The sequence below is a fragment of the Ambystoma mexicanum genome, chromosome 1p (assembly GCF_040938575.1).
Source record: "Ambystoma mexicanum isolate Mex_15411 chromosome 1p, UKY_AmexF1_1, whole genome shotgun sequence".
Taxonomy (NCBI): Eukaryota; Metazoa; Chordata; class Amphibia; order Caudata; family Ambystomatidae; genus Ambystoma; species Ambystoma mexicanum.
The window spans coordinates 1,172,313,944-1,172,326,541 of record NC_090921.1 but is presented as its reverse complement, the minus strand read 5'-3'; the positions used below and the strand labels follow the sequence as shown (position 1 = coordinate 1,172,326,541).

The 12,598-nt window shown below is 42.6% G+C and overlaps 1 protein-coding gene across 3 annotated transcripts in view; it reads left to right on the top strand.

Annotated features, from left to right (window-relative positions):
- ARHGAP33 (Rho GTPase activating protein 33) overlaps positions 1 to 12,598 on the top strand; it is a 1,138,731-nt gene that overhangs the window by 731,360 nt on the left and 394,773 nt on the right. For all 3 annotated transcript variants that reach the window (XM_069604876.1, XM_069604877.1, XM_069604878.1), the window contains 2 exons: positions 469 to 546; positions 2,399 to 2,465. In XM_069604876.1, the coding sequence (XP_069460977.1) occupies positions 469 to 546; positions 2,399 to 2,465 (145 nt within the window). The remainder of the gene's footprint in view (positions 1 to 468; positions 547 to 2,398; positions 2,466 to 12,598) is intronic.

Genomic DNA, 12,598 nt, shown 5'->3' with positions numbered 1-12,598 from the left:
AATTGAGACTATCCAAATTCAGCAGTCTAGTAGACCTGAACTCTTTAAGAAAAAGTAAGATATGACTTGCTGCCCAGTTTAGTAAATTCCACAATTAAGTCATTGCTTGATTGGTAAAATGCACCCCCCCCCCAGTCTATTTTTACTGTATGTGAGTTAGAGTGGTTAGCAATGACACCTGGTGTGTCTCTTTAATTCTGAGAGGCATTCAATTCCTTATGTAAAGTTACACTAACTCGGCTCTCAAAAGCCCCGGCCAGGCATTTTGGCCAGGAAGCTGATTTTTGTAGTCCTGTCTTCTAGATAAGAAGTTGCTTAGGTAATGAACTCCTGGCATTTTTATAATTCGTGGCTGAAAGGTGCTCTAAAGTTGGCCTTTGTAGTGCTCAGGCGTTATCATTGCTCTCATACTGCACAGATACAATGTTCCCTTTCTGCCAGATAGTAATGAGTGCTACTTTTCCACAGGTGGGAGACTTTGTTTCTGTGATTGACATGCCCCCCAAGGAGGACACCAGCTGGTGGCGAGGAAAACATGGATTCCAGGTGATTGCTACTCGGGATGGAGAAGATTTTAGGGGACATGGGTTGGTAGAAGGTCCCTTCCATAGGTTCCAATAGTAGTTGAAATGAAGCAGATGCTCCTGAGTTAATGGAGAAGGTATGTGACCATTGAAGTGAAGCCGAGCCCAACGTTTGTGAGACAGTAGAATTACCTCAAGAATAATGACAATCTTAATTAATCACCTTGGTACCTCTCATTACAATGTAAGTAATCACACATAAAACATTAAAGTAACATTTAGAATATTGGCCTCTTTGTCAAAAACACTGAACCGTGGCCTCAGTATTTTGTGTGATCACAGACTCAAAGCCTTACTTGGACAGTCACACACCCCACTACCTTGTTTACTGCTCACCAAGAGAGAATCTCTGAATACCAGGGGCTTGTTTTGTAGAATTGCTTCACGCTTATGTAGGTTTAGTAGACTCCACACACCAACCCACCATTTTTTTAAATCAGGTTCCAGACTGACTAGCAAAGTAGAAGGGGTGCAGGCTTCAGATTGAACCCAACAGTATAAGGTCCACCACGGTGGACAAACATTGAAGAGTCTCAAACCAGGGAGGAATGTGAGAATACAAATATTTTTTGTGTACAATGCTTTTAAAATAATTGAAATCTGCAGTGGATGAAGAAGGTACACAGGCCCTGTGTTTGCAGGTAGAGGCATACATACATTAGCCCTTTGGTGTATGGGATGGTACACCGTTTTACGGTACCGGAGGAGGTACAAGGGTACCATAGTTATAGTTAAGGAAGAGGTACTACAATGGAGTCAGACAGTACAAGTTGTTAGGAGTTTTACAAAGTCCACCTTGGGTAGGACTTTTAAAGACTCACACTTGGGACACAGTGCTCCAACTCTTAGTCTTGGTGTGGGCCTGAGCCACACACGTTTTGTTGGTAGCAATGGCTGAGCAGCCCGGCTTATCTTAGAAGGGAGGAAGGGTTGTATGCAGTACAAACAACTTAGAGTATACACGCCAAAGAAACACACACTAAGCGTTGTATGAAAATAATGGTTTAGAGAACTCTAAAACACAGCCAGCATTGAAGTGTACACGTGCTAAAAAAGTATCTCAAAGGCAGGTTAAAAGAATGAGTGAGTGTGGAAAAAGGTTCCCACTCACTCAGGGGAACAGGCCAGAAATCTAGTAGTCCAGCAAGAAGTGCAGGGGGGCTCACAGGTGGAGGGGATTGTGCATAAAAATTAAAATCTGCCTAACACAAGGCAACCTGGTGGAGTAGAACGTACTAGGATATTGGGATTTGATAAGAAGGTACATATGCTCTCTTGTGGAGGAAAGGTGCAAGACTCAAAGATGGGAGAGGAACTAAAAGGTGGGGTGCAACGTTGTGGGGTGTTGTAAAGGACCCCTGTAGGGATAAAGGGGCTTAAATGAGGTAGAAAACCAAGTGACAGTGCAGGCATGTGACCTTGTTTACCCAAGAGCTCTGTCCTTGAGGGCGAGGCCTACCCTTTTTCCTTAAGTTATTTTATTGTCGTGTAAATAAATGTGTGATTATTCACTGACAAATCCTTTTGCAAGACAACAATCATTTGTGGCTTGTGTCTTGCTTTGGTGAACTTACACTGGCAGTTTGCCTTTCGGCACAAACATTAGTGGGTTGGTTTTGTGCACAACCATTAATAGCTTGCATTTGTGCTTACTTTAAGAATGGTTTGCTATGGTACACGGTCATTGTTGATTTTTCCTCTTGTGCCTTTGATAGTTTGCCTCTGTGATCTATTGGTGGCGATTTGCCCTGGTAAGATCTTGTCGGCGATAACAATAAGGGAAATAACCAATTCATTTGTCTCTCCTTTTCTAGGTTGGTTTCTTTCCTAGTGAATGCGTTGAGCTCTTTACAGAAAGGTTAACGCCTGGAATGAAGTCAGGTAATACTGCAGGGGTGGGGTGGGGTGGGGTGGAGGAGGGAAAAGGTGCTATAATTTACTATTGAGGGGTCTTGTTTGAGCTGTGAATGAAGAACAAGTTCTCATCCCCCTGCTCTGTTGGTGTGGTGCTTTGTTCCCCTACCTTGTTAGCATCTAATCTTGTATGCTTATCCTTGCAATGCAGTATTGTTTTTCCTTTTATGATGAGATTTATTTTCTAAGTCCCTGTCCTATGAATAATGCTCTCTTAGGTTTCCCTGTCCTTTACTTGTCCTCCCTCATTAGGGCAACTGTCTTATTCTCTTTCTTGACAATGCATTGCTCTGATTTTCATGTTCAGTTTGCCCAGTCGTGTATATAGCACAGGGGCAATGCGCTGTTCTTGGAAGCAGGACCACGCAGAGCAACATAGGTTTGAATCCTGGATCCGCGCTTAGAAAACCAAACTCTGGTATGGTTTAGGCGCGTTATAAAAAACAAAAATCAAAATTAAATAAATAAATATCCTGGCAGCACATCTTGTTACCTTACCTCCTTCTATTGATGGTCTTTTGATTATTCTTTACCATCTTGTTTCAAAGACCTGGCATTGCAATGACATGCAATTTCTCCTGGCCTGCGAGTCTCCGGCCTTATCCCGATGCCCTTCCGTGGAGTACATTGACTTTTCCCCCATTCTGTTGCAGATTTATCTAGTTTCTCTCTACGTTCACTGCAGCATCTTTTTCTGTCATAACTGGGTCGTATTTTACGTTACCCAACCATAGCAGTGCATTGGCTTGTTCCCTGGTGAAGTCTTATTTTCCTGTTCAGGCAGTGCTGGCCCATTTAATGCTCTGGTGTTTTTTAACCATACCCTTCTCGGTTCCATGTCTTAAAATCGCGGCAAAAATGGCTGTGTATACAAAGTATTGCAGCAAAATGCTGTGGTTTGACCCGGTAAAGGTGTACCCCATTATACCATTTAACGGGGGCAGGGGACACCCCCGCAACCCTCTGTGCCCTTAAATGGTATAATGGGGTACACCTTTACCGGGTCAAACCACAGCATTTTTTGCCGCAATTCTTTTTTTACTGGCAACATTTATGCCGCAATTTTATTACCGGATACCCCCTTCTCCTGCCCTAGAATTGTTATTTTATTTGCCTATCTCCATGACTGTGCTTTACCTTGTTCATGCTATGGCAGCACCCTTATTTGTTCTCCAGCTTCTGATTTATAGATTCTGTAGACCTCCTATTGTACAATGAGGATGTCGGGAACCTTTTGTCTAGGTCCTGTGATGGGCCGAAGGTAGGACTAATTGGACATGGTTAACAGCATATTCATAAAAAGAAATAATTTTCCTCAATTAGACCTATTGCTACAAAGGGAATCCCTATCTAGGGAAGAAAATAACAAAGGTGCTTGTCAGGACGTCTTGCACAACACAATACAATACTATCATCTGCCCCAACTACCCCTACCACTATAAAGAAAAGAAACAAAAGTAGTACAAATGAATGCTCCTCCTTATTTGGTTGTTGGGCGCTTCTTTGCACCCTCTCACTGAATGTATTTTGATATATCCTATTCAGCTTGCCTAGCTTTTAACTCTCGTCAGAGTTCCAACACAAATCTAAGTCTTGTATGAAGGTTGAAGGTATTACTTTTGTTTGCTTTATCTTTATTGTCAATAGAAAAGACCAGTGAGAGCTTCCTCTTAGTTTCGAGGCCCTTAGTTATGATGGTTCTCAATTGTTGTGTGATTCAAAATGAACAGGGTGGATTGTTGTGCCCTTCCAAACACTCTTGGCAACCCTTACAAGTGTACTTCCCCCTTGTTTTATTAATTTTTGTAGCCTTGAAGGTAGTTTTCATAGCTCCTTTGGCTCTTTCCTTCAGACCAGTTCACCTTCTCGTTTGGGGTAATTTCTGGTGGTCTCCAGTGGACATAGTGAATCTGATTCCCAGTGTTGGTTAAAGTTCTTTAGCTTTTTTCTATGTAGGTTTGATTATGTGGTCGACTCGAATCTCTGTGTCCCGGCTCTGTATCTCTTTCAGGCAAGTTAGCCCTTTCGCCTAGACCCCTCTTGGGTCTTCTCCTTTGCTTCGTTTGACTCGCACACCCTTCTGGGTTATACTCTTCTCGCTCTTTCCCCTGAGATATTTCTCTATGCTCTGCTTTCTATGGGGCCCTTCGCTTGGGGGAGGGATATTGGTTCCCTTTCTTCGGGTCCTCTCCTCTGTTTGGTGGGACTTACACTATCCTGGGTATATGCTTTTTGCTCACCCTCTTAGGCAGGGTCGGACTGGGACGAGAAATAGGCCCGGTCACACAAAAAAAAGTGGCCCACTCCTCGCCTCAAAAAATGTGACCCACCCCTCGCCTCACGACCCTTGCACCTGATGACATCACCGGAAGTGATGTAATTTGACCCCACCCCAAAGTGACATCCCAGGAAGTGATGAAACGCACCTTTCACCCCTTGACAAAACAGGAAGTGGAATCAAATAGCATTGTTCCTAAGTACACTAAATCACTGTGAATCCAAGCAGACGTCCAAGGCCAAATGATATGTTATTGTATAGAACTTAAGCTCTATTTTATAGAACAAATATGCATACAATATCCCCCAACCTGTGTTGGTACTCATGTATCGACCTAAGAAGGATGAAAGGCTTTGAAAAAAATAAAATAATTTTAAAACATTTTTTTTTAAAACATTTTTTTTTTCTCTTCCAAACCGGCCCGGGCATGGCCAGAAACCGGCCCCCACTCCCTAGGGACGATTTCGGCCCGGCCACGGGCCAAAAGGCTGAGGTGCCAATCCGACCCTGCTCTTAGGGTATTTCTCTTCTCTTCTGTTATGTTTTCTAGGTGTCCCATTTGTCATAAGGGCTTCCACTTTCTTGGGTCTTAAGCTGGTGTCTTCGCTGGGCCCATCTGGCCTATGATTTACCGGAGTCTGAACTCCCCATGGCCCTCGGTGGAGTTCAACTGCCCTCCTTCCAACCTGGCTCACACACTGCATACCTGCTGTTCCGAGGACTTCTTTCTTCGGAGAGCCGGGCACTCCCTCTGTGGTGGTCTCCTCCTTTTCGGGATGCCGGTTGGACTTCTTCTCCAGCATGGTTTTCTTCCACCTGTTGGCGGTGGGTTGGCTCCCTGACGGAGAGCTGGGGACCTTACTCCTCCTGCGCTGTTGGGCTCAACTGCGTTGCATGGGCTCTGCCCACCACATACGGGTGGTGGTCCTTTCTGCAGGCACTGCCGGCCCCGCGCACCATTGTCCGCTCTGCACGTTTTAACTCCAGCTGATTGCTCTTCTTTTCCTGCAGGTAAGGGGATGATTCTTTATATGCATTGTCTTTAGGTGAGAGACATGGTCCTATTGGTCCTCTGATTGCAATTCAGGAGGAGAGTCAGCATCCACACTAACCCTGTGTAAAGGCCCCATTAGGTCAACATTTCTCTCTATTCATATATATGCTGAGAACACTGGGGTCATTGGGTTTAAGGGAAATATTGCAATCTTAATAGATTGGTTCTGCTTTTCCTCTAAGGTGGAGTCACTCTGCGAGATTCCACTTGCCCAAACCCCTTGGGAGGGTTATGCATAGAGTGATCGCCTCTCTAGTCTCACAGGGTGCGACTCCCCCAAACCCCCCCCCCCCCAAAGATATGGGACAAATTCCCTGGATTCGTCACAGTCCTTATATCAGGGCAAACAATCTCAAGCTGGAAGCTACTAGCCAAGCATAGCCGTTCGCCCCATCAGTTCTGCACATGCACATATCATTTCCTATTTGCCAAATATCCCTCGCTATTGCCAAGAACAGACTTTGGGATCTGCATGTACTGTTGAAAAGAATATAAGGTCGATATTCCTTCTGTAACGTATAATCTACTTTTGCGACTTTGTAGAATGACATTTTGTCAGCTATTAAACTAGACACACAAACGCTACTTACGTTGTAGGATGAAGTGCGCTTGATGGCTCAGTGTCGTCCCTTCTTCAACTCAGGGGCTGAGGTGTCCTTCTCTGCACAGGTGGAATCTTGGCATTCCAGTTCCATTAGCTTGGACACTGCGTCCTCTGCAAAAATCTTCATCAAAATTAGGAATCTTTCTATTCCAGAACTGCCTTCTTAAGTAAACCTGTCCCTCCTTCCTCAGTGGCCTGGGCTTTACTAAGTCGAGGTACAGACATTATAATATTTCACCTGTTTGCAAGTCAGAAAGGCAGCAAAGAAACATTCTAGCAGGACATTTTGAAGGGAAATTGTCCCACAGACTGGGACCTAATTTGATTTTGGAATTTCCTTAATAAAAACATTTCTGTCAGCACTTAATGATGATTGAAGGTGCTTAAAACAAGCAATCATAATTAACATTACGTTTGTGAAATAGTTCGTTTTTATGAGCTTTTGCCTGTCTGTCACAGGGATATGTGGTGAATCGATGATTCTGAGTCATGTTTCAAGGCTTTTATTACAAAGAAAAGAAATTGTATGCCTAACTTACCCTATTTCTTTGTTTTTTTTGTTTAACAATTTTTATTAGATTTGCATCAAGCAAATGGTACAAGAACAGGTAAACCATTTTAAAACAATGATATGATCTTAAGTATCAGAACAAATACAGTTGATCAAAACAAGCCGATTAAATTAGAATCAATGAACTTATTAAAGTTGGAAAATGTATAACACAAAATAGGGAGTACAGAGACAAACACAAGACATAAGACAATAGGAAAGGACAGGGTAGGGATAACATAACTAAAGGCTAACAATATTTAAACATGAGTGTTAAGGTATTGTACAAACATATTCCATTTTCTATTAAATGTATGCACACCATCAAAGGAAAGAGCATGGCATTTTTCTATTCGGTGAGTGGAGCAAATAGAGTTCCACCAAGTACTATAAGATAGGTTAGTTGCAGTCTTCCAATTATATATAATAATTTGAAAAGCAATGCTTATGAACAGATTAAACAAAGAAGGGGAGTCAATCTGATCTATAACTGGATTAACAATAGAGCCAATCATTAGGTTGGCGAGCGTTAGGGGTTCTGTTAAATGAAAGCTTGGTTGTAAGCGAGACCAGATCATAGACTAAAAAGCATGAACGTGTTAGCACTTGAAAATCAAATGAGCAAAGTCTACATTAGGTTCATTGCATGACCAACAGTTGTTGGTTAAGTTGTCTTTAGCTTTAGCTATACGCAGGGGATTAAGAAAAGCACAGTGACAAATGAAAAAGTAGGTTTGGGTACAATTGGCGGCAATGGATGTTGAATGACATTCTCCAAATTTTGGTTGAGTGATCCGGGGTAGGTTGCAGGTCCCAGTCAATTTCCCATTGTCTGTTAACCACTAATATTGAGTGAATTGGGAGAAGGGGGATCCTTTAATAACGTATATAGTTTGGCTGCAGGAATATGATTGCTAATTAAGAAATTCAAAAAAGGTGAAGGGAATTTTTGGTAGAGAGTGGGTAGGGATTTAGTAAATGACTTGATGAGGGATGAGTGAAAGGGTAGATCTGAAGCAGGGATATCATTTTGTGAGCAAATCTGTGGAAAGGGGATTACTTTTGAATTTTGGAAAAGTTGTCTAACAAATGTGATGCCAGATGAGTACAATATATAAATAATGACAAGGTTAGATTTGGTGGGATATTGTTTATTGAACGGTGAAACATGTTGTCTGGGTTGGTTTGAGAGAAGGAATTGATGGGGAGTTTATTCTAAATAACTAAAAAAAAAAATGCAATTTAGGGAGATTAGTGATATTCGGCCAGGAAGAGGTCATTAAAAAATGGGAAAGGGAGAGTGGGGAGATAAGGCTAATTTCAATGTTAATCCAAAGGGAGCACATGTCAGGGTGGGATTTATAATGTTTAAAAATTACTAATTGTTTAAGGACAAAAGCTTTGTGATCTAATTGGTCATTAGGAAATTTGACTCCTCCCGAGGACTTGGTAAATCTCAATTTATTGATGACAATACGTGGTACTTTATGATTCCATAGGAATTTAAGAAGAATGGAGTCAAGCTTTTTTTTGTAAAAAGATGATTGAATTACAATGGGAATCATGGATAATGAATAAAAGATAATGGGACTGATCATCATTTTAATAGTATCACGGCGTCCCCACCAAGATAGGAAAAGAGGAGACCATCTTGAAGTCATTCCAGTAACTTTTTCATTTAAGAGGTTTATATTGAGATGAATCGTAGTGTGAATATCTTTAGCGACGAGAAGCACTAAATATTTAATATGTGAGGGTTGCCAAGATAAGCCAGACAAAGGAGTACTGGTAAGGTTACAAGCATTAGTGAAGGGCATGACTTCAGATTTATCAAAATTCAATTTGTATCCTGAGCCGATGGAAAAGTTATTTATGGTAGTTATTAAATGGTGGATGGAGGAGGCAGGGTTAGAAAGGTAAAGTAGGTTATCATCAGCATAAGCAGACAGTTTAATTTCTATATTATTTATAAAAATACCTTTCATGTTAGTATTCATCCTAATGCTTAGAAGGTTTCTAAAGCGAGATTAAAAAGGAGGGGACAAAGAGGGAAACCTTGGCGAGTTCCTCTTCCAATTTGAAAGGAGGGGGAGAGAGAATTATTGATAAGAATACGATTGGTGGGAGAAGAGTGAAGAACTTTGATTAGGGTGATAAAGTACGAGGGAAGGCCATGCCAAGTCAAAGAGTTGAACATGAAAGACCAAGAGACACGATCACAAGCTTTCTCTGCATCAAGGCCGAGAAGGGCTAAAGGGTCATTCAAATTTTAGCAAAGAGATAGCGTGTTAAATCAGAGTTTGGATTCGGAAGAAGCGTGACGGTCTTTGATGAAACCATATTGACCAGGGTGTATACATTTGAGAAGGTAAAGTTCTAGGCGTTTCGCGAGGATTTTAGCAAAGATTTTTTAGTCGGAATTGGTAAGAGAACTGGGCCTATAATTTTAACTAAAGAGGAGTCTTTCAGGTTTGGGAAAAGTACTAACAGAGCTTCGCCAAAGGAGCCAGGGCTTTGACCGATCTCAGCAAAGTTGGAATACAGTTCTAAAAGTTTTGGTATGATGGAATCAGTGAAGATTTTGTAGAAATCTATGGTGAACCCATCGGGGCCAGGTGCTTTATTGGGTTTGAGGTAGAGTATGGCTTGTTTAATTTCAGTAAGGGATATAGGTGTATCAAGAGGAGATTGGTTGATTGGATTGGAAAGATATTTATTTTTCGAAGAATTAATAGATTTCAGAGGAACTAATAGAGGGATCAGAGGCATACAGGTTAGAGTAAAAATCAAGAAAGGCATTGTTTGTCTTTTGGTTTAGTTAGTCTATTCCCATCAGAAGAGAGAATGTGGGTAATAAGGGATTTTCTTTTTCTTTTTTCTTTTTAGATAAGAGGCTAACATTTTACCAGCTTTGTTGGATCCACTATGCAGTTTAGTTCTAGATCGAAGTATGGAGTTGGCAGCTCTCTCGGTGCACATTTTGTTGAATTCAGTACGTTTTAGTCATGAGAGCTTTCATGGTGTTCGGATCAGGATTTGCGTAATAAAATTGTTCAGTGTTTCATTGAGGTTAAGAGGGCGTTATGAGTGAGTTCAGATTGGTGCTTTTTGATGGCAACAAATTGGATTATGAATCCACGCAGGGTTGCTTTAAAAGCGCCCCAGTTGTTATTTATGGAGGTGTGTTCAGGACGGTTATTATAGAAGAATTCTTTAATGAAAGAATTAATTTTGTCGACAAAGGTCTTGTCTTTAAGCAGGAAATAATTGAATCTCCATCTTGGAGAAAGTTTAGTAATGGGTATCCATTCAAGAGTGGTGGAAACATGTGCATGGTCTGAAATAGTTATGGGGCCAATTTCGGAGTTTAGCATGGTAGAAGTTAGTGAGGAATTAACAAAAATATAATCTAGTCTAGAAAAGGATTAATTGGGGGGAGAGGGGTAGAACATAAAATCTTTAGTGTCTGGATGACAAAAGCGCCAGGAATCGATTAGATTAAGGTTTTGTAATAAATTTAGGAAGCTGTTCGAGATTTGGAGTTGATAAGATCCGAGGAGGATTTGCGGTCTAGGACGAAGTCAAGAAACTGGTTCATATCCCCACAAAAAAGAGTTTGTCTGGGTTCTTCTGAGAAATGTTTGTAATATAATTACACCAAAAAATGGGGTTTGGAGCATTAGGGCCATAAACATTAACAATGGTAACAGGTAAATTGTTAATAATAGTGTCAGTAATGATGCATCGTCCTTCAGTTTCTTTATCTTCATTGACTGATGAAAAGTTAAAATATTTATTAATCCATATAGAGACTCCACCCTTCTTATCTAGAGCATTTGAAAAAGAGTGTATGACTGACACATGGAGCTCTAATCTTGAGGTTTTCGCTATCCAAACTCAAATGAGTCTCTTGGAGACATACGACGTCAGGTTTAGCTGAAGACCTGCTCTCCAACCTCGATTCCAACACCCCCTGTGCCCTCATGCTACTTGATCTCTCTTCTACCTTTGATATGGTCAATCATGCCATCCTGCTCAGGTGTTTCCCTGATAACCTGGGTATCACTGATCAGGCCCTGGCTTGGTTGACGACCTTCCTCTGCGATCGACCATCCCAGGTCCAACTTGGTATCTTCCTTTCTTTATCTCTACCTGTGGTGTTCCCCAGGGGTCTAACTTCTGTCCCTGACTTTTCAACCAATACCTTGCACCTCTTGCCCACCACATTGCTTCTCTCTGCCCCAACTTTCATTGCTATTCAGCTCATTTTCAGGCTCCCCCCAGCCACCTCTTCTCCTTCTCTCATCTCTGTCTGTCTGTCCACCATACAAGAGTGCTGTGCCGCCAGTGATCTCTGCCTTATGCCAGTACGACTGAGATTCTCCTCATTGGCACACCTGCTCCCTCTTTTTCCGTCACTCTATGGCCGGCCTCTCTTGGCCCTCTTCCTGCTCCCACCTGTGAGGCTAAAAACCTTGTGGTCATCTTGGACTCCTCGCTTTCCTTCTCTCTTCACATCTCTGACGTCTCTAAGAAGTCACACTACCAGCTGCACCTCCTCGGAGGTATTCTTCCTTTCCTCTCCTTCACCCAGAAGCTCACTGTCTCCAGAGCTCTGGTTCTCTTTACGCTGGACTACTGCAACAGCCTCTTTCTAAATCTGCCTGCCTCGACTCTCTGCCCTCTGGAACTCTTCCAAAACAGGACTGTAAGACTTGTCCTTGGCCTCAGGCCCAGGGATCGTATCTCTCCAGGACTGAAATCTCTGCACTGGCTTCCAGTGGCGGCGAGGATTACGTTTAAAACCCTCTGCATTGTCCACAAGGCCTTCTGGGGCCTGGGACCTCAATACCTTCAACTCTCTCTTCCTAAATACCTTCCTTCTCGATCTCTTCGCTCATCCGCCTCCAACTCCCTCAGGGTTAGTCACTTCTCCAGGCAGCGAGTTGATGTAGATCTTTCTTCTGCTGGGGCCTCCCTCTGGAACAGCCTCCCTGCCTCTCTGAAACTTGAGGTGAACCATCTCCGGTTCCGGAAGCACCTCAAGACCTTCCTCTTTGATTCTGTTTCTCTCCTCCTCTCCCCTACTGATCTCCTGGCTGTATCTGAAACTGCACTGGTTACCTGGCTATCTTATGATCTCGGGCCCAGGGCCCCTCCCCACCAGTTGCATACCTGCACTGTCCCCTGGCAACCCTTGACTGTTTCTGTATGTCACACATATTCCGGTGCTCACACGCACCCTTGAATCTCTCTACTGACTTGAACTTCGGTTCCCGAGGGCGTTCAACCTACCACCGCCTTGAGACCATACCAATGGTACATAAGGCGGTACATAAATGCAAAGTAACATAACATAACATAACTGTATCCCGACAGTCCCTACGAGCACTTGACACCTGATGTCTGTACCTACCCTTGCACTTGCCACCAGCTGGCCGCACTTTTATTATTGTCTTCATTTATTGTCCTTATTGTCTTATTTATCTTTCTGTTATCCTATGTACTGCACTGCCCCCTCCCTCTAGATTTCTCCCCCCCCCCTCCTTTCCCCTGCACTTGCGCGATTTCAATTTCACCTGGCCTAGTAGGATCGTTGTTTCTGTCTTCCCTC